Source organism: Mirounga angustirostris, unplaced genomic scaffold, assembly GCF_029215605.1.
Source record: "Mirounga angustirostris isolate CCGP_5_RB_7025 unplaced genomic scaffold, mMirAng1.0.hap1 SCAF_6, whole genome shotgun sequence".
Classification (NCBI taxonomy): Eukaryota; Metazoa; Chordata; class Mammalia; order Carnivora; family Phocidae; genus Mirounga; species Mirounga angustirostris.
This window is the reverse complement of record NW_026991714.1, coordinates 79,928,506-79,950,801: the sequence shown is the minus strand read 5'-3', so window position 1 is coordinate 79,950,801 and position 22,296 is coordinate 79,928,506. Positions and strand designations below refer to the sequence as shown.

The following is a 22,296-nucleotide window of genomic DNA, read 5'->3' as shown; positions in this document are numbered from 1 at the left end:
TCTGTTTGTGATCAGAGGGGACGACGGGCATTTGGATAAACTCCAACTGTGTAAACCACGGCCTTGAGCTGGCTGCACTGTGACTCCCAAGGGTTATTCACCTCCTTCAGGAGAAAGAGAACAGGGGGCACCACCCCGCAGGACGGCTGCTGGTGGCAATCTCGTGCATGTTCCCGCCACGGGCCTCCCTCCTCTCTCATTCTCTCTCTTTTCTCTTTCCAACTTGTCTTTTCTGCTACTGCATTCCTCTTCTGTGTCAGGCAGGAATAAGCGTGGTGGTCAAGAGCTTGGGTTCGAATCCCCGCTTTCCCACTTCCTAGCAGTGCGACCCTTGCCCTAGTTCCTTCTTCATTTCCTCCTCCGTAAAATGGAGGTAATGACAGAGGGAATGTGAGAAGTCCGTGAAATCACGTGAATACGACCAAAGCTACTAAAAAATGTTTGCTATTGTTACCTATCCTTTTTTGATTCCCTCCTAATTTTTCTCTGGTTCTCAGTTGGCCGTGCATTGCGTAACTGCACTTCAATTAATGAAGGCAAGAGGCATGCCTTGTACTAGGACTTCAAAGATGCCACATTGGCAGGAACCCTTAGGTGGCAGCCACTGTATACCCTCTGAGCACAGGACCCTTTACCATGACGTCAAATCAAATTTTCGTCTAGATAATAGTAACAAGCAGAATAAAAGCAGGAGAAGCAGTGACTGCACCCGTGACAATGTAAATTCACCCGCTATCATGTATCAGCTCCTCATTTAATCCTCATGCCAGGGTTATGAGTTTGATAGTATCATTACCGCTGTTTTGCAAATGAGGAAACTGAGGCACCGAAAGCTGAGGTTGCTCAGCTAGTAGATGGTGGAACCTGGATTCAAACCCAACAGTGTGGCTCCTGAGCCCGCGCTCATAACCATGGTGTTTACTGCAGCACAAGTGGACTCCAGCAGACCTCACCACTTGTCTTTGTTCTGTTTCTGTCTTTATGTTACACTGCACATTCTGTTCAAGGAATAAAAGCGTTCTATGACTCTATAATTTAGGGTACTATCTAATTTTCTCAAGCTTATCAGTGATCTTCCATTTTCGGACAATAAATATTCTGGACCATGAAGAAATGTAGGGAGAGGGCTTTACATTGTAAACCAGAAAGAGCATATAATTTGCTTTCAGAGGATCTGTTTAAAGTCCTGGCACTCACCCTCACTAATCCTGTCCCAACGGGCACATTGATTTAGCCCACTGATTTGCTCAACTTCATTTTCCTCAACAGTAAAATCAGAATTAATAAAAAGTACGGCCTTACAGAGCTATGAACATTAAATCGGGCATTGTCTACGAGTAGTGATTTTTCAACCCTAAAAAGCTGTCCAAATGCTCATTTTTATTATTAATATGAAACTGGACTTCAGTTTCTAGCTTTAGGATATAAATATTTCCCCCATTTTCTCTATCTGAGAACATGTTGCTTCCTTGATCAATTTGAGGAAAAAAAACAACAGCTTTTGTTCAAATACCGTTGTACTCGTTAGTCTAACCACTTTGCAAAATATGGTTTTGCATGTGTTTATGTAATCACTCCTTTAAGCTAGAGTTTCCAAATCACTCTCCATCTTTTCCTGAGACTTTGTGCAGTGGAAGATAAACAAGGAGGTATCCTTGATTCAGATGTCATGTAAGAGTTATATTTTCATTTTTTTTCTGTAGGCACTGGTTTTATCAAAAATGTTTCCTTTGAACGCATGCAATTCTTTACCACCAGGTAATGTTGTTAATGGAACCATTGGCAAACAGATGGTCGATATGCTCGTGGAATCTTCCAACAACGTGGAGATGATTCTCAAGTTTTTTGACATGTTCTTAAAACTAAAGGATTTGACTTCTTCTGACACATTTAAGGAATATGATCCTGACGGCAAGGGAGTCATTTCCAAGAGGGACTTCCATAAAGCGATGGAGAGCCATAAGCACTACACGCAGTCAGAAACCGAGTTTCTTCTGTCCTGTGCAGAGACTGATGAAAACGAGACCCTCGACTATGAAGAGTTTGTCAAACGGTTCCACGAGCCCGCGAAGGACATTGGCTTCAACGTTGCCGTTCTCCTGACCAACCTGTCCGAACACATGCCCAACGACACTCGACTGCAGATGTTCCTGGAGTTGGCAGAGAGCGTGCTGAATTACTTCCAGCCCTTTCTGGGCCGCATCGAGATCATGGGAAGTGCCAAACGCATCGAACGGGTTTATTTCGAAATCAGTGAGTCCAGCCGCACCCAGTGGGAGAAACCCCAGGTCAAGGAGTCCAAACGGCAGTTCATCTTTGACGTGGTCAACGAAGGGGGAGAAAAGGAAAAGATGGAGCTTTTCGTCAACTTCTGCGAGGACACCATATTTGAAATGCAACTGGCGGCGCAGATCTCTGAGTCGGATCTGAATGAGAGGTCGGCAAATAAGGACGAAAGTGAGAAGGAGAAGCCCGAAGAGCAGGGGCCCAGAATGGGTTTCTTTTCCATTCTGACGGTCAAGTCGGCCCTGTTGGCTCTCAGGTACAATATCTTGACCCTCATGCGAATGCTCAGCCTGAAAAGCCTGAAGAAACAGATGAAGAAGGTGAAAAAGATGACTGTGAAGGATATGGTCACAGCCACCTTTTCATCCTATTGGAGTATGTTCGCGAGCCTACTGCACTTCGTGGCCAGCGTTTCCAGAGGCTTTTTCCGCATCATTTGCAGCCTGCTGCTGGGGGGCAGCCTGGTAGAAGGAGCGAAGAAGATCAGAGTGGCAGAGCTCTTAGCCAACATGCCGGACCCCACTCAGGATGAGGTGAGGGGGGACGGCGAAGAAGGGGACAGGAAACCCATGGAAGCCACCCTGCCCTCGGAAGATCTGACAGACCTGAAGGAACTGACAGAGGAAAGCGACCTTCTTTCAGACATATTTGGCTTGGACCTGAAGAGAGAAGGAGGACAGTACAAACTCATTCCCCATAATCCAAACGCCGGCCTCAGTGACCTCATGAGCAACCCGGTCCCCATCCCCGACGTGCAAGAAAAATTCCAGGTAATGGACTCTAAGTCACCGTAGCCCTCTGGGCTTCAGGTGGGTGTGAAAAATGAACTTTACCCCCATTCTCAGGCTGGTGCCAGAGTGGTGTTAAATCCGTGACTTGAGTTTCCAAAGGGAAATGGTAGGCAATGCCGACCTTGTTAAGATTCTTTACAAATTACTGAAGTATCTTAAACTGTTAAGGTATAAGCTCAAGTCCCCACCCTAACGACAACAGTCAGCTGAGCAATCATCCTAGCCACACATATTTTATGAGTCTTTACTATGTGCCTAACGCCACTGGGTATCATAATGCATTCAGGGAAACAGAAGATGTGACCACTGCTTTCAAATTGCCTTAAAGAGTTTGTTAGAAAGATCTAACTAACACGAAAAAACTGGGAAATTAGTAAGTGCTCAGTAAGTATAGACACTAGATGGTAGAGGTCACAAACATTGAGAAAGTGGAGACGTCACTACGGTTTGGAGTAGTTCGGTGAAACCTAAAGGAGTGAGTAACGTTTGAGGACGTGGATGAGGTCAAGAAGGTCCTTCTGAAGTACGAAAAGAAAGTGAGAAGGAGCCTAGCAGGTCTGTACTTACTGCTGGCGTGGGCGGGACGAGCAGAGTGAAGGCCAGTGTGGCAAGAGGGTATCATCTGTAGGTTGTGGTTTGCCTCGTGGTCACAGGGTTCCCTCAACTCACTCAAAGGTGATGTGTAATCCCTGCTTTTCTTTCTTCTCCCCCTTGGCTCATTCAAGGAACAGAAGGCAAAAGAGGAAGAAAAGGAGGAAAAAGAAGAAAACAAATCTGAACCCGAAAAGGCCGAGTATGTGTCGTTTTTGTATACTTTCCTTTGTTTCACTAAGTCTGCGTTACTTCCTCTCCCTCCCTCCTGAGCACATGATGGACAGTCTGGTGCTACAGGACGAAATCCGCCACCCTAGAGGAGAGGCTCTGGCAACCCCTCGGGCTGCCATGCCATCCCTTCCTCCTTGTTCCACGAGGATTCTGTTTGTGTACGACTCCCGTGATTCCGTATCATGCTGTCCACAAGGGCACTGACTGCTTCAGTTCTGGGCCTAAAACCATGCGGACACTCTTGTCCTCGTCAGCCAGGGAGGAGACAAACGTTCTGAACGCCATTGTGTAGAATTCTTGCACTGACGTCCCATGCATAAAAATGGCCTGGCGAATTTGTTAAAAACAAAGATCCATCCCCGGGTCCCACCGCAGAGATCCCTGATTCAGCAGGTCTGGTGCAGGACCCAGAAATCTTCGGTTTCCCCCTACATTCCCAGTGCTACAGAGCAATAAGAAATAAAGAGCTGAATGTGAAACAATAAAAATGGATCACTTCCTCCTAACACTGGCTTTCTGTCAATCACTGAAACCTACATCTTTCCCCCAGTTTAGACAACTTCATGTGCACACTTTTAAAAAATCAGTGAAGTCAAATCTGAAGTGCCTGTAAGAGCCGCTGTGCTCCCTTAGCACTTACATTTTTCTCTCCATTGCTATTTTCTTTGGCTATTCTTTACAGTCGGCACTATTTCTAGATCCTTCTCGGTTGTCAAAATGGCCACATTAATGACTGTTTTAGTGAAATGAAACAGCATGACAGTCATTTCAGGGACAGTTCTTTCGTGTTAAAAAAATGTTAGAGCTCATTCAGGTTAAGTATGGGTTGTGTATATGTGGCATAAATAGGCTTTCATGAAGGATTTTGGTATTTTAAACCCAGAAGGGTTGTAGGTGTCAAATTTCAGTACTTCTGATTCCATAATTGTCTGCAAAATGAATATCTTGACGTGCTTTATCCATGTGAAACAACCAAATGCATACGCCTCTGATTTTAAGTCCTAATGGCTGGTCGGTGTGAAAACTGATCCTTAAAATAATAATTTAAAAATAAGGTTGTTTGGAAAGTCACAGCAAAAAAAGAAAAAAAAAGTGTCTTCTTTGATATCCTCTTTTTACTTGTTTTTATTGCACAACTGGAAAACAATGTGCTCCATATAGCTCTAAAAACACTTCAGTCCTGTAAAATGTCCTTTATTTTATTTTTTTCCTTTATTATTTTCTATTTATTTATTTATTTTATTTTATTATGTTATGTTAGTCACCATACAATATGTCATTGGTTTTTGATGTGGTGATCCACGATCTGTTGTTTTCGTATAACACCCAGTGCTCCATGCAGTACGTGCCCTCCTTAATACCCATCACTGGGCTAACCAATCCCCCCTCCCCTCTAAAACCCTGTTTGTTTCTCAGAGTCCATGGTCTCTCATGGTTCATCTTTCCCTCCAATTCCCACCCCCCTCATTTTTCCCTTCCTTCTCCTAGTGTCCTCCATGCTATTCCTTATGTTCCACAAATAAGTGAAACCATATGATAATTGACTTTCTCTGCTTGACTTATTTCACTTAGCATAATCTCCTCCAGTCCCATCCATGTTGATGTAAAAGTTGGGTATTCATCTTTTCTGATGGCTGAGTAATATTCCATTGTATATATGGACCACATCTTCTTTATCCATTCATCTGTTGAAGGGCATCTCGGCTCTTTCGGCAGTTTGGCTATTGTGGACATTGCTGCTATGAACATTGGGGTGCATATGGCCCTTCTCTTCACTACATCTGTGTCTTTGGGGTAAATACCCAGGAGTGCAATTGCTGGGTCATAGGGTAGCTCTATTTTTAAATTTTTGAGGACCCCCACACTGTTTTCCAAAGTGGCTTTACCAACTTGCATTCCCACCAACAGTGTAAGAGGGTTCCCCTTTCTCCACAACCTCTCCAACATTTGTTGTTTCTTTCCCTGTCCATTTTTGCCATTCTAACTGGTGTAAGGTGGTATTTCAGTGTGGTTTTGATTTGGATTTCCCTGATGGCTAATGATGATGAACATTTTTTCTCATGTGTCTGTTAGCCATTTGTATGTCTTCTTCAGAGAAGTGTCTTTTCATATCTTCTGCCCACTTTTTGACTTGATTATTTGTTTTTTGGGTGTTGAGTTTGAGAAGTTCTTTATAGATCTTGGATACCAGCCCTTTATCTGTAGTGTCATTTGCAAATATCTTCTCCCATTCTGTGGGTTGCCTCTTTGTTTTGTTGACTGTTTCCTTTGCTGTGCAGAAGCTTTTTATCTTGATGAAGTCCCAAAAGTTCATTTTTGCTTTTGTTTTGCTAGCTTTTGGAGGTGTATCTTAAAAGAAGTTGCTGTGGGCGATGTCAAAGAGATTACTGCCTATGTTCTCCTCTAGGATTTTGATGGATTCCTGTCTCACATTGAGGTCTTTCATCCACTTTGAGTTTATCGTGAAAGGTGTTAGAGAATGGTCGAGTTTCATTCTTCTGCATGTGGCTGTCCAATTTCCCCAGCATCATTTGTTGAAGAGACTGTCTTTTTTCCATTGCATGTTTTTTCCTGCTTTGTCAAAGATTATTTGACCATAGAGTTGAGGGTCCATATCTGGGTTCTCTATTCTGTTCCATTGGTCTGTATGTCTGTTTTTGTGCCAGTACCATGCTGTCTTGGTGATCACAGCTTTGTAATATAGCTTGAAATCGGGCAACGTGATGCCCCCAGCTTTGTTTTTCTTTTTCAACATCTCCTTGGCGATTCAGGGTCTTTTCTGATTCCATGCAAATTTTAGGATTGTTTGTTCCAGCACTTTGAAAAATGTCATTGGAATTTCGAATGGGATGGCATTGAAGGTACAGATTGCTCTGGGTAACATAGACATTTTAACAATGTTTATTCTTCTGATCCATGAGCGTGGAATATTTTTCCATCTTTTTGTGTCTTCTTCAGTTTCTTTCATGAGTGTTTTGTAGTTCCTAGAGTATAGATCCTTTATCTCTTTGGTTTGGTTTATTCTGAGGTGTCTTATGGTTTTTGGTGATATTGTAAATGAAATCGTTTCTCTAATTTCTCTTTCTACAGTTGTGTTGTTAGTGTATAAGAAAGCAACTGATTTCTGTGCATTGATTTTGTATCCTGGCACATTACTGAATTGCTGGATGAGTTCTAGTAATTTGGTGGTGGAGTCTTTTGGGTTTTCCACATAAAGTATCATGTCGTCTGCGAAAAGAGAGAGTTTGACTTCTTCTTTGCCAATTTGAATACCTTTTATTGATTTTTGTTGTCTGATTGCTGTCGCTAGGACTTCTAGTACTATGTTGAACAACAGTGGTGAGAGTGGGCACCCTTGACGTGTTCCTGATCTTAAGGGAAAGGCTCTCAGCTTTTCCCCATTGAGGAGGATATTTGCTGTGGGTTTTCATAGATGGATTTTATGAGCTTGAGGAATGTTCCCTCTATCCCTATACTCTGGAGAGTTTTAATCAGGAAAGGATGTTGTATTTTGTCAAATGCTTTTTCTGCATCAATTGAGAGGACCATATGGTTCTTCTCCCTCCTCTTATTAATGTGTTCTATCACATTGATTGATTTGCGAATGTTGAACCACCCTTGCATCCGGGAGATAAATCCCACTTGGTCGTGCTGGATGACCCTTTTAATGTATTGTTGGATCCTATTAGCTAGGATTTTGTTGAAGATTTTGGAATCCATATTCATCAGGGATATTGGTCTGAAATTCTCCTTTTTGATGGGGTCTTTGCCTGGTTTGGGGTAATGCTGGCCTCATAGAATGAGTTTGGAAGTTTTCCTTCTGTTTCTATTTTTTGAAACAGCTTCAGCAGAATAGGCATTATTTCTTCTTTGAATGTTTGGTAGAATTCCCCAGGGAATCCATCAGGCCCTGGACTCCTGTTTTTTGGGAGGTTTTTGATCACTGCTTCAATCTCGTTACTGGTTATTGGCCTATTCAGGTCGTCAATTTCTTCCTGTTTCACTCTTGGCAGCTTATAGGTTTCCAGGAAGGCCGCCATTTCATCCAGATTGCTCAGTTTGTTGGCATACAGTTGTTGATAATAATTTCTAATAATTGTTTCTGTTTCCTTGGTGTTAGTCGTGATCTCTCCCCTTTCATTCATAATTTTATTAATTTGGGTCCTTTCTGTTTTCTTTTGGATAAATCTGGCCAGTGGTTTATCGATCTTATTAATTCTTTCAAAGAACCAACTTCTAGTTTCGTTGATCTGATCTCCTGTGTTTCTGGTTTCTAATTCATTGATTTCTGCTCTAATTTTAATTATTTCTCTTCTAATGCATGGCTGAGGTATCATTTGTTGCTTTTTCTCTAGTTCTTTAAGGTGTAGAGTTAGTTGGTGAATTCGGGATTTTTCTATTTTTTTGAGTGAGGCTTGGATGGCTATGTATTTCCCCCTTAGGACCGCCTTTGCAGTATCCCATAGGTTTTGGACCAATGTGTTTTTGTTCTCATTGATTTGCATGAATTATTTAAGTTCTTCTTTGATTTCCTGGTTGACCCAAATATTCTTGAGCAGAGTGGTCTTTAGCTTCCAAGTGTTTGAATTTCTGCCAAATTTTTTCTTGTGATTGAGTTCCAGTTTTAGAGCATTGTGGTCTGAGAATATGCAGGGAATAATCTCAATCTTTTGGTATCGGTTGAGACCTGATTTGTGACCCAGTATGTGGTCTATTCTGGAGAAGTTTCCACGTGCGCTCGAGAAGAATGAGTATTCTGTTGTTTTAGGGTGGAATGTTCTGTAAATATCTATGAGGTCCATCCGGTCCAGTGTATCATTCAAAGCTCTTGTTTCCTTGTTGATTTTCTGCTTAGATGATCTGTCCATTGCTGAGAGTGGAGTATTGAGGTCTCCTACAATTAACGTATTGTTATCAATATGACTCTTTATTTTGGTTAACAGTTGGCTTATACAGATGGCTGCTCCCGTGTTGGGAGCATAGATATTTACAATTGTTAGATCTTCTTGTTGGATAGACCCTTTAAGAATGATATAGTGTCCTTCTGTGTCTCTAATTACAGACTTTAGTTTAAAATCTAATTTGTCTGATATAAGAATGGCTACCCCAGCTTTCCTTTGAGGTCCGCTGGCAGGGAAGATGGATCTCCATCCCTTCACTTTCAGTCTGGATGTATCTTTAGGTTCAAAATGAGTCTCTTGTTGACAGCATATGGATGGGTCCTGTCTTTTTATCCAATCTGCAACCCTGTGCCGTTTTATGGGAGCGTTTAGGCCATTCACGTTGAGAGTGATTACTGAAAGATATGAATTAATTGTCATCATGTTGCCTATGAAGACCTTGTTTTTATAGATTGTCCCTGTAAATTTCTGTTGTATATCACTCTTGGGGTCTTTCTCCTTTTATAGAACCCCCCTTAATATTTCTTGCAGAGCCGGCTTAGTGGTCACATATTCTTTCAGTTTCTGCCGGTCATGGAAGCTCTGCATCTCTCCATCCATTCTAAATGAAAGCCTTGCTGGATAAAGTATTCTTGGCAGCATGTTCTTCTCATTTAGTATCCTATGTCTTGCTGGGCTTTTCTGGCTTGCCAGGTCTCTGTGGATAGAGACGTTATTCTGATGTTCCTCCCTCTGTATGTAAGGAATCTCTTCCCCCTAACTGCCCTTAAGATGGTTTCCTTGGTTCTAAGATTTGCAAGTTTTACTATTACATGCCAGGGTGTTGGCCTGTTTTCCTTGATCTTAGGAGGGGTTCTCTGCCTCTAGGACGCGAATGTTTGTTTTATTCCCCAGATTAGGGAAGTTCTCAGCTACGATTTGCTCAAATACATCTTCTAGCCCTCTCTCTCTCTCTCCACTCACTCCCGGATTCCAATTATTCTGACATTGGAACGCTTCATGGTGTCACTTATTTCTCTGATTCTATTTTCATGGATTCTGAGTTGTTTTTCCCTGGCCTCCTCTTTTCCCTTTTTATCTATTATATTGTCTTCCAGGTTGCTTATTCTCTCTTCTGCCTCAGTTACCCTAGCTGTTAGATTATCTAGATTGGATTGGATCTCATTGATAGCATTTTTAAGTTCTGCCAATTCAGCTTTCATTTCTGCCCTTAGAGACTCTATGTTGCCATTAATTGATTTCTCCATTCTAGCCATTGTCTTCACAATTGCTATCCTGAATTCCATCTCGGACGTCTTGGTTATATCTGCATCCATTTGTAAATCTGCAGCATAAGTCATGATCTCTGAGTCTTTTCTATTTTGGGGGCTCCTCCTCCTAGTCATTCTGTTGATGGGTGTTTGAGGGAATGTATAGAGTCCAAATTATTGACCAGAACCCAAGCAAGATGCACCTGTTTTCTTGGGACCTTAGGGTTGCTGGCCTCTTGTTTTCCCAGCCTGTCTTCTGCGGGAGGGGCCTGCCGCGCTGTTACTCAGGCAACCCTCTTTGGGCGGTGTTGCCCTGCCCCCCCTGTGGCGGGGGATGGGCTCAGCGGGAATCAGTCTTCGGGGCTTTTGTTCTCTGGTGGCTTTCCCTGGTGGCTTTCCGTGTCTCTTCCCCAAGTCAGAGCAGAAGAGACCATTTCCAACCCTCTGCCTCAGAGCAGAGAGACCGCAGTCTGTTCTTCAGTGAGCGCTCCAGACCACAATGTCTCCGTTTCTGTCCGTGCTGCTATAAACTGTGCGGCCTGGATTGTGCGCCCCTCAACAGTGCCCCTAGTCCTGCCTCCAGGTCGGGGCACATCTCTGCCCTCTGCTCCCAGTTCGCACGCGTGCGATTCACCCCTCCGGGTTTCCCTTGCAGGGGCTGCCCTAAAGTCCTTTCCCCGCCCCTACCGGTCTGTGAGTCTGCTCCCCGTCCGCAGCGCATGAGGCTGTCGCTCACTGGCGGTGTAGGATCCCCAGGGCCAGGCACCCTCCCGCTGCCGTTTGTCCTCTGACATTTGCTCACGGAATCACGGCTCCCCGTTTTGTACCTCAAAACCAACCGCCTGCGATGTTCTGTTTGTAGAGATCCAGATCTTCTTACATCTCAGGCTGGTTTCGTGGGTGCTCAGAGTGGTCTGGTGGATATCCAGCTCAATTCTGGGGACCAGTTGAAATAGGGTCCCCTACTCCTCCGCCATCTTTCCCCCCTCCCCTGTAAAATGTCCTTTAGATTCGACCTTCACAGGATTGTCCATCTACGGGAGGCAATGAGAGGCAGGAAATCTTAGCCCTCATTCTAAAAATCTGAATATGATAATGCACTGAAAGAGGAACTACTTTTTAACAAGGATGCTCTGATTTAAATATTTGTTTGTGTGTCTAATTTGGCACAAACCTGTTCACCTCTTTAGTTTCTGGATGGCTGATATTTCAGTCATTTGTGTTTGCAGGGGAGAAGACGGGGAAAAAGAAGAAAAAGCCAAAGAAGATAAGGGTAAACAGAAGTTGAGACAGCTCCACACACACAGATACGGAGAGCCGGAAATTCCCGAGTCTGCGTTCTGGAAGAAAATCATAGCATATCAACAGAAACTTCTAGTAAGATGTTCTAGAGTGAATATTGTTATTGATATATTGTGAGACCATAACAACTCAGGCCTAGTAAATACTCGTTGACCTTTCCTTGGGTGGCAATCAGGGGATCAAGTCAGTCCTACAAGTATGTTTTATTTACTCACCTGAGTGTGTTCATATTTTATAATAAATGCCTTTGGTCCACTGTTCCCTGTCATCAAACCATAACCTCCACACACATCCACATTACCTGAAACCATCTGATACAGTGACTGCCAACACAGGGCAACCAGTGTGTTCCCACAAAGGCTTTAGGGCAGATTAATAAATATACTCTGCAGGACACACTGTGTGAGGGTCTGCGGTGAATGAAAGCAAAACACGACATTGAGGGTACAAGTAATTCATATTGATGTTCCAGAACCACGACATTGAGGGTACAAGTAATTCATATTGATGTTCCAGAACTGGGTTCATCAGTTCTAGAACATCACCTTTTTATTAAAAGCCCAGTTACATAAACATTAATGTAGTGAGCCGACTTCCTATTGATAAGAAGAAGGTCTATTCAAAATTATTCTTTAAATAGAAACAAAGAAAAGAAGGGAATGAAAAGAGAGAAGACAGTTCTTTATGTAGTGTCCTATATATTTTGCAGAAGTGCTCTCCAAATGAATAAAATACATATTCGTATTTGAAAACCAAGAAAGGAGGTGTAGTTCTCTGTTCATATTCATACAAGATGGAATTCATAAAAATTTTGGTTGAAAGGCCTTTTATTATAATGTATACACTTTCTTAAAGCAGGAAAATGTTGGGAGATGAGTGTGCAGAGTAAACCTACAAGAGATGCTAACCAGTAATGTCCGACCTAGAAACCAAGACCAACATTCCTCATAATAAAGCCATTTGAAAGACAAAATCATATTTAATGTTTAATAGCCTTTGCGAAATCAAAAAACAAGAAACTCAGTATACTATAGCCCTTCACCTAGAAGGGAAATGGAGTGTCCTCAGTAATTATATATTCTACCTGCTTATGTATAAATAAATATTACACATTCTTATATAATTTATGCAAACTTATTTTAATTAGTAGTTTCAACTATGTCTTCTTCAACTCTCTTTATTTTCCCCACATCGTTTAGTACCAACTATCCTGAACGTAAACGTTCTGTAGATACCCCTGGATAATCACTGATTTGCTGTGTTGTGATAGTTGCCATGGTGACAGGTGCAGCATAGATGGTAGGGCATGGGGTTGAATGGGCTCCCCAATAACCCACCAAAGCCCCAGTGGATTCCTGAAGACTGCGTTTAACTACAATCGTGCAAAGCAAGTCATTGAGGTCTGTCTTCCACCGTCTGCCTCAGGGTCACGTGTTTTCTGTTTTCCTGCCTCTCTTTCCAATATGACTTCCTCTGCCTACCATTTTGCCTGCACAAGACTGATCATGGCCACATCAGGCCACCACAGGCCCCTCGTCCCCCAAACCTTTGTGACCTGCCAGCTCAGATAACCAAGGTTACCAACTCAGCCTCCCATGACCCAGTTCCAGCCTTCCACAAGAAGAACCAATGTGACTGACCTGGTTTGGCTGTGGTAGGCTGCCTTAGTCCATAAGCCATGGCAGTAAAGGCAGGGTCCTGTGTGGGAGATGACACCACCCGAATGGGGTGTGTACATGGAGACCGATAATGGGATACGTTGTCATCTTGATAGGACCTGTCATGCTAAAGCCCCTGGCATATCCTCTTGGATGCCCCATAGACCTCTCCCATTTCACAGTAAAACAAGTACTTGATATTTCCCATCGCCTTTACCTTCGACCTACTTCTCCTCTAGATGTTTTTTCTAGCTGATAAATGGCACCAACCGTTTATTGAGTTGCTCTGACCCCAAATCCAGAAGTTACTGTATCTGAGTCCTCTCTTTCTTTCCTCCCTCAAATCCAATCCAGTGGGAATTCTTCCTAGTTCTGTCTTCCAAGTATAGCCAGAGTCTGCTCAGTTCTTCTGTCTCCACAGCTCCTCCCAGGCCAGGCCACCGCCGCCAGTATCACCCCTCCTGCTCTCCTGTGGTCGCTCTAATTAGTCCCCTTCCTTCCATGCTTGCCTCTTATCTGTCTCCCACAGGGCAACTGGAATAATCTTTCCAAATGATAATTTCCAGTCATATCAAGCCCTCTTCAGATCCCCCAATAGCTTGCCATCCCACCTGGAATAAAGTAATAATTCCAGTGATGATAACAAGATTAATAACTAACTTTCCCTCCATGAACTTATCCTCAGAGCAAACCTCTGAGGAAGGTTCTGTTGTTATGCCCACTTTACAGATGATCAAAGTGATACTACAGGAGTGGTTACGTGCTTGTCTGCATCTGCAGTGAGTGAGTGTTGAGGGTGGGCTCCACAGTTGGGCAGTGTGGCCCCAGAGGTCATAAACCAACCCATTGCACTGGAAGGAACATTACAAACTTTTATCAGAAGACTGTAAGCCTATGTCCTCCTCACCTCTCTGACCTCATTCCCTCCCACTCTTTCCTGTCCTCTCTCACTGTCCCCAAGCACACCGTCACTTGGAACTCAGAACCTTCGTGCCCCATAACCCATGCTCTTTCTGTCTCATACACTCTCCCCTCCATTGTTCACTTGCATTGCTGTCCCATGGTATTCAGGCCTATGCTCAAATGTTATTACCTAGAATAAGCCTTCCCTGACCCACCTATCTAAAATAGCACCCCCATTCCCTAAGCCCTTAACCTGATGGCTTTTTCTTCATAGCATTTAGCATCCCTTGAGATTGTTTTGTTTCGTTTTATCTTTAATCTGCGGATGTGCTTCTTTATCCTTTGTGTCCTCCATGGTGGCCCAAATTTTCTTATTTGCTGTTATGTCTACAGTACCAAGAATTCTACTTGATACACAGTAGGCTCTCGAGAAATAGTTTTGGGTAAACAAAGGAATGCTTAATGTAAATTGTCTGCACATGTCAATCTCTTGATTCAGTGACCTTTTCATCATTTTTTTCACCTTCAGAACTATTTTGCTCGCAACTTTTACAACATGAGAATGTTAGCCTTATTTGTCGCATTTGCAATCAATTTCATCTTGCTCTTTTATAAGGTACGTATGTCTTCGTCTTTCAATAACCAGTATGAAACTACAGATGGACTGAATTGCATGTATAGATTTCACAGATCCACTAATGAGCGCGTCTAAACCTATTCTAAAATATGTTTTGATGAAAGAGAAAACCTAGAGGTCAAGCACATCACTGATGGTCTAGTAAGACAGGAGTAGATTTATTCTTCCAAACTAAGTGGGAAATGCCTCAGCTGATGAGCATTTGATTCAGTGGAGGGTTTCCCCAGTGTCCCTAGCCTAATTTGGCTGAATATCTCACTTGTTACCCTATCTGGGTGTGGCATACCTTTATTACGTTAAATTCTTTGGATAATTGGGAAGGCAGCTTAGCCATCTGTTCTCCCCACCCCCAGCCTCCACCCCCGCATGCCTTAGAATCCTCATAACTCTTGCTTGGATTAGAAGGAATTTTAAAGAGTATGCTCATTATTTGCCATTGGTTTTTGAAAAGCTATCTATTTTTAGCCTTTGCTTTTAGTCTTTTCATGGGACATGGGCTTCATCTCTGGCTCTTTGCGGATAAGGCTGGGTTTCCACTGGGTTTCTTGTTTGCGCCGATATCTTAGAGGAAGCGACTGACTCTACTTTAAATGGTTTGAATCAGGTCTCCACTTCTTCTGTGGTTGAAGGAAAGGAGCTCCCCACTCGCAGTTCGAGTGAAAATGCCAAAGTTAGCAGCCTAGACAGCGGCTCACCCAGAATCATCGCAGTTCACTACGTCCTGGAGGAGAGCAGCGGGTATATGGAGCCCACGCTGAGGATCTTAGCTATTCTCCACACGGTCATTTCTTTCTTCTGCATCATCGGATACTACTGCTTGAAAGTAAGATAGTAAGGCACCAAGGTACCCGTGTGTGTCCGTGTGTGCATGTGTCTGTTGCAGGTTGGACTTCTGGGGAAGCAGACTCTGAGATGGGCAAATTACCTGCATGAAGATTATTAGGGAATGTTCAATGAGTCAACACCTGTGGGGCAAGGGAAGGAAGCAGAATGCAAGAGGGAAAAGTGGTGCTACCTTTCAGACATGACAGGGCCCGTGCACGGGCCTCAGGCCATGAGTTGGGATGTCCCTACAGGATTGTCTTGGGCTAGGGCATTGGAACCTGGTCTTCAGAGCTCCACGTTGGCTGCAGGCTGTCCCAGGAAGGGCAGATGGCTTTGGGCCATCTTGTTATAGCTTTCTGTCACATATTGGTAATTATTCACATAATGGCCAGTTTCACCAAAACTTGACCCCGCAGAAGTAACCCACCATGTATCCTAGCAGTGCTCTGGTATATTAGAGTTACAGAATACAGCGTGCGGAACCTGAGTAGTTTTGATTGTCCTGTTATTAGGTACCTATCTAACACCATCGCTGGCACAAATGCTTTATAGTTTGTCACAATTCACCCAGAAAATAATACAGGTCTATCCCTAGATCCCTACCAAGAGAATAATAATATTTGGTGAATAGAACTCAAGAGTCTCTGAGTGCTCAGGGCTGCCCGTTACTTTTGCAAACCTCTTTATTTTTTCCTGGCAAGACACCTTTTCATGGTAACGCTTTATTTCGCTGTCCCCTGCCTCTGATTGTGAAACTTCTAGAAGACTTTTGAAAAACCAGAGCCTAGAGTAAAAGACTAGAATGTAAAATTTTCTTTAGAAATTCCTCTCCCTCGTTTTCTTTCCTTTGTTTTATGAGTTGGGGTAGGGGAAGGTATTCTTGAATACTTCCAAAACGTCTGCATCCTTCTCCTAGCTGTGCCTTGTGTAAAATCTGTCCAGATGAGAAGATGAGATGAATCAATATGTCCTGGAAACATTTTGGCAAACTGACAAAGATTTTTGCTGATGCTGAAATTAAAATTTATTTCAAAATGCATGTGGACACTGAGCATGGAATCATTAAAGAGATTTCGCAAATAAAATTGCACTTTTTAGAAGCATGCATTTTGGAACATTGGTAACATTGCTATATTTTATTGTAGCTTGTTCGTGTCTCATAAATATAAAGATATATAATAAATAGGTTGTAATAAAAGATATATTGAATCCTTTTCTCTTTAATATTTAAAAGTGATTTCTTTAGTGCAAATATCTGTAAATATGTATGTGTTTAGAAACATAGGATTATATATGATATCTATTCCATTTCTGTTTTTCCTAAACCTCTAGATGTTCCTTTCTGCCTAAATATAACCAGTTCATTTTCACCCAGTTTTACCTTCTTGGAAGTAATATGGGAAATATTTCTTTTTCCAAAAAGCTGTTTTGTACAGATAGTGACCACAAGAGATACCAATAAATCTAAACTAATTTTAATGTGTTTATTTTTTCAAATGTAGGTCCCATTGGTTATTTTTAAGCGAGAAAAGGAAGTAGCTCGAAAATTGGAATTTGATGGGCTTTATATTACAGAACAGCCTTCAGAAGATGATATTAAAGGCCAGTGGGATAGACTTGTAATCAACACACAGTGAGTAAAGAATTATGTGAGACATTTCCATGCTCAAAAATTTCAAGACAAAAAAAAAAAAAAAAACTTTGCTGGAGTTCTTGCAGATTTGTCAAAAGTTTAGCAGAGGTGAATAATAGTGATATTTTCAGCCAAGAATATCAAAAGACTAAACGCTGTCAGCTTCTTAATGGATGCCATCAATTTTTTCCCATCTGCGTTCTGAATTCCTTAATCAAAAATGGCTTTGAGTCCATTTTCAAAGCACCGATGGAATGTGACATCCATTACTCAGTGTTCAGGGAAGAGTGTAGCTGGAGGTACATAACCTACAGAGCAGGGTTCTCTCCTCCAAAAGCACAGAGGAGGCAAAAATTAAGGAAAGAGTTGTAGCATTAAAGGCAAAAACATTGAATTTCATACTTTTACTGTATCTAAGTCATAAACTTGCTGTTGATACCATCAAGCAGTCGGGCATCAAACTAATTAAGGAGGATGACCTGTAAAACTTAAGGCAGAGAAACAAATACTTTTTCTATACGCTAAATATTACACTTGTGGGATCAAGACCCAAACTACTAGCTGCTGTTCCAGGTATAAATCCATCCCAGAAGAGTAACTGTCCACTGCTAAAGGATTAGTGATGCAGTAGCTTTTGAGTGGTCTGTACTACTCAAGTGTGAAGTGTCTTTTTATTGTCATCAGTCTTGCTTATTCTTTCAAAGTTAAAATTTCTAATAGGCTCTGAGTTTTCCAGTAGGGATGGTTTCTTTGTGCATTATAAATGTTTACTCTAAATGCTCAGTGTTTTATTTATCAACTCTAGCTGTTTATACGAAGTCAAATTAAGTCTGTCCCTTTAAGTGAACTCGGTGTTAGTCAAGGTGCCAGTTTCCTGGAGGCTTTGGTGCCTTGCTCAGTTTCCTTGAGGATTACTGATGGGAATGAGATTTTTTTACTTTGTAGGAAAAACAATGACAGATTTTTAGATGCTTTAATTTTTGAACACAATTGACAAAAAAATACATTTGACATGTTATAAATGACCTATATTGACATGTAAATAAATATAACAAGACTGCTTATTAATAAATATGCTCATATTCTTCTCCATTAAAATAGTAGCCCATAGTCTTTTGGTGATTCTGCATGTATATATTGATAGCATAACCTTTAAATAATATTTGATCTACCTATGATATACAAAAATTGTGGGATAAGATGGGACATAAATTCATTATGATTTTTGTGAATGGAAGAATGTATGTTTACATATTATTTTAAATGTATATTCTAAACAATATATTGTTGATTATCATTTTTTCAAATGATATTATTTTACTTTTATGCTTTTATATTTTTTAGGTCATTTCCCAACAACTACTGGGACAAATTTGTTAAAAGAAAGGTAATATTTCTCAAAAGGAATGCATTCTCTGTTTCTTTCCTAGAGCACAAAAAGACTTGAATTTGATGTGGCTCATATGTAGAATGAAATATTCAGGTGTGCTTTATCTGTCAATGTCAATTTCTTTTTTTTTTTTTAAAGATTTTACTTATTTATTTGACAGAGAGACAGCGAGAGAGGGAACACAAGCAGGGGGAGTGGGAGAGGGAGAAGCAGGTTTCCCGCGGAGCAGGGAGCCCGACGCGGGGCTCGATCCCAGGAGCCTGGGATCACGACCTGAGCTGAAGGCAGACGCTTAATGACTGAGCCACCCAGGCGCCCCTGTCAATGTCAATTTCAAAGTGGCAGTGGAATGGAATATGAATTTCAAAAACTGCACATAAAAAAACCCATACTCTGTAGCTATAAAATAAATAAGCACTGCTTCATCCGCCTATCCTCTGACTCAGGCGAATAAACAGTGCTCAGTCCACACAGTAACAGGACTTAGTGAGAATTTTCTCTGTGATTGCTTGGGTAACCTAAATTAGCCGATGGCCATTTTCTGATAAGACAGCTATAAATCACCAGGGCTAGAATCCTGCTTTACATTACAGGAGTCAAGTCCTTGCATGACAACAAAGGATTGAGTTTTATTTACTTTATATAAACCTTAAAGATCTTTTTATTTTCATCAAGTTTTATTCTTCTGAAGCCCACTCCCTCAGAGGGTGGTAGAAGGAACACCAATACGGAGTCAGTGGTCCACGGTGGGCACCTGCTGAGTCCGATTTTGAGAGTCAAGGATCGTCTCTGCTCTTCCCACCACATAGAATTTTAATTTTAATCACATTTTCGAATGAAATAATGTATATGCCATTACTCGTATGTCATAAAATACTATGATTATACACTAGCTCCTACTTATTCTTTGAACCCTTCTAATTGCCAAACTGACCCAGCTCACCCTCTTTTCCATAATGGGTTCTAGTCCCAGGGGATGCTGTCTGGAGCGAATAGGCAGAAACACCTGCCAAATGAAGTGGTCTTGTTCCCTTGGATTTCACCAGTTCAGCGTTAGGATGGTTCGCAACGAGCAGCCGCAAATTTTGTGTTACCAGTCTGAGGGGAGATAGAAGGCTTGCACCAGGAATTGAAGTCAGGTACATGATGAAACACAGTGACCTTTTTTTTTTTTCTTAGTAGACTTTCTAGTTGAGAGAAGTAGCATGTTTGTTGATTTTTATTTTGGTGCAAGTTTTTTTTTTTTTAAAAGATTTTATTTATTTATTCAACAGAGAGAGACAGAGCGAGAGAGGGAACACAAGCAGGGGGAGTGGGAGAGCGAGAAGCAGGCTTCCCGCTGAGCAGGGAGCCCGATGCGGGGCTCGATCCCAGGATACTGGGATCATGAGCTGAGCCGAAGGCAGACGCTTAACGACTGAGCCACCCAGGCGCCCCTATTTTGGTGCAAGTTTTTTGTCTCCTCGTATGACCTGGCATTTTGAGTAACATTGCTCTGCCTCCGAGCACATCCAAACTAGGCCAAAGCTTTGAAAACTTATTTTTAAATAATTTTAAATAGATAATTTGATCATTTTAGTCTCCTTAATTATTTAATGAAGAAACCGCTTTAAATTGTTAAAGCACAAGTTTCTCAGAAGGAAACTACATATTCAGTCAAATAAATAAATTGTAATTGCAGCTAGGACTATTCGTGGCATTCCTACTATGTGTATTTGTGTTTGTGTGTGTGTGTTGCCCGATTTGTTCTCCTGGGAACAAGGTGAGAACACAATCCAGAGGGAGCAACCACTCAGCTCATCCCAGCCCATCTGTAGGGCTGTGACAATAACCCAGAACAAATGTTTTCATGAACCTTTGTAATCAGTGTTCACGGACTCTTTACTCTTTCATGTTTTCACTTACCTTGATTATATACATTTAGAGAAAGCTGATTTTTATTTTTTAGGAATTATTTGAGAGAGCGAGAGAACGGGGTGGGAGGAGGGACAGAGGGAGAGAGAGAGAATCTCAAGTGGACTCCCCGCTGAGTGTGGAGCCCCATGCAGGGCTCGATCCCATGACCCTGAGATCACGACCTGAGCCAAAACCGAGAGTCAGACCCTTAACTGACTGAGCCCCCCAGGCGCCCCTGATTTTTCTGCTAGTCCCTTCTTTTCCATTATTTCTTCATCCACTCTTTCACTGGCATTCCCTGCCTCCTTTCCCCTCAGCGGCCAGTCCTCTCTCCTGCTCCTTTCCTTACTCTTCTTGCTGCCCCCATTTTCACTGTGTGGGGGATTCTTCGTGGTCTGTCGACGTTGGGCCGAGAGTGGCTGTGTCACAGAGCTGCACCTCCTGGGCTCAGGGGTGAGCTGTGGGCCCATGTCTATGCACCGGTCTGAAAACACGACACATGGGCCTAGCCAGGTGCATGTGGCCGAGGGAGAGAGGGGCCAGGGTGCTGAGGGGGGTTGCTCAGAAGGGATTCGAATGGTGCCCCGGAACCTATGGTAGGATTGCACTGAAGACACGAGGGGGGGTGACAAAGCTCCGGGGATTCCTGAAGGGCTGCTCCAGTCAGGAAACAATGGGAGGGAGTGTTGGATGGTGGCAACTGAGACCCCAGAGGGGATGCCATCATGAGTGGCCCGCCCGTGGTCCGTGGTGGTCAGTGCAGATCTTGGCTGCGAGTCAGGCCCCGCCTGGTAGCATTCTCACTCTGTCTCTTGCCAAGCTTAGCAACCTTGAGCATGTTCTATTTTCTAAGACACAACTTCTTTATTTGCAGAAGAGGATGCTAATAACAGGAAACTGATATACTGTGACAATCCCATGAGGGAGAGCAGTCAGAGTTCTTACCGTAATTCCTCGCAGAAAGTATGAGAATTTGGTTGAAGTTCCTTTCATTCCATCTTCTTCCACTTCTTATCTACTTGGCCTAACCCCTTCCTTTGGCACGCCTCCCTCAAGAAATCTTGTTCCTTTGAGAGGGTTTATCTAAAACCATGTAAGCATGCTTTGACCTTAAGCAGTGTGATCACAGAAAAGGAGCCATAAACAAGAATTTTAAGTGAACTTGAACATACGGCAAATATGGAGTAAGTGTAAAAATAATTAATGTTTGTATACACATGCATACAGGGGGTTAGTTAATGCACGAGGCCGGTAAAATGCTTTTATTCCTGTCCCCCAGGTTATGGATAAGTACGGAGAGTTCTATGGCCGGGACAGAATCAGCGAGCTCCTCGGTATGGACAAAGCCGCTCTGGACTTCAGCGATGCCCGGGAGAAGAAGAAGCCAAAGAAAGACAGCTCCCTATCGGCCGTGTGAGTGTTGCTTATGCCCTTTCCTATTGCTCTAGACTGAAAGGAGGAGAAATTCAGACGTCTCTGAACTTGCTAGTGCACTGATTTCCTTCCCCTCAATGTCTGAGGAAGAGAGGAGGGAAACAGATGTACCTAAGGTCTGCTTTAAACTTCCGGGTATTTTCAGCTATGGAATGATTGGATTTCTTCCCTAATAATTTTGGAAGGTGACCTTTTTGTTATTTACATAAAGCAAAAATAAAGATTTGTGTTCTTAATTTGCTTTTTCTAATCCCTAAATGCCACTTAAGTCAAAGTCAAGCACATGCAAAAGCACAATATTTGACTTTCTTTTCTGATGCTTCCTGCCTGAAAAGAGGTTAATCTTATGTTTTGGAAAAGGGAATTTGTGTAGCCCTTTTATTGGAAATGTTCAAAGTTCATATTCTTTTATTATAATGTGTTTCATTTAAATAGCAAAGACTCGTATGCCAGAAATACTATGTTGTCATGCTGTTACTTGGAAATTTAATTTTAAAATGAGGCACTCCTAATACCGTGCTTTAAGGGAATAATATGTAACTAGAAGGATGTGAACCAGTTGAAC

At 42.3% G+C, this 22,296-nt stretch overlaps 1 protein-coding gene across 1 annotated transcript in view; it reads left to right on the top strand.

Moving 5' to 3' along the window:
• The window catches only part of RYR2 (ryanodine receptor 2), a 736,030-nt gene that overhangs the window by 689,993 nt on the left and 23,741 nt on the right, over positions 1–22,296 (top strand). The window contains exons 91-98 of the mRNA XM_064594590.1: positions 1,759–3,056; positions 3,803–3,870; positions 11,283–11,430; positions 14,446–14,532; positions 15,158–15,376; positions 16,881–17,011; positions 18,356–18,398; positions 21,577–21,710. Coding sequence (XP_064450660.1) covers positions 1,759–3,056; positions 3,803–3,870; positions 11,283–11,430; positions 14,446–14,532; positions 15,158–15,376; positions 16,881–17,011; positions 18,356–18,398; positions 21,577–21,710 — 2,128 coding nt within the window. The remainder of the gene's footprint in view (positions 1–1,758; positions 3,057–3,802; positions 3,871–11,282; positions 11,431–14,445; positions 14,533–15,157; positions 15,377–16,880; positions 17,012–18,355; positions 18,399–21,576; positions 21,711–22,296) is intronic.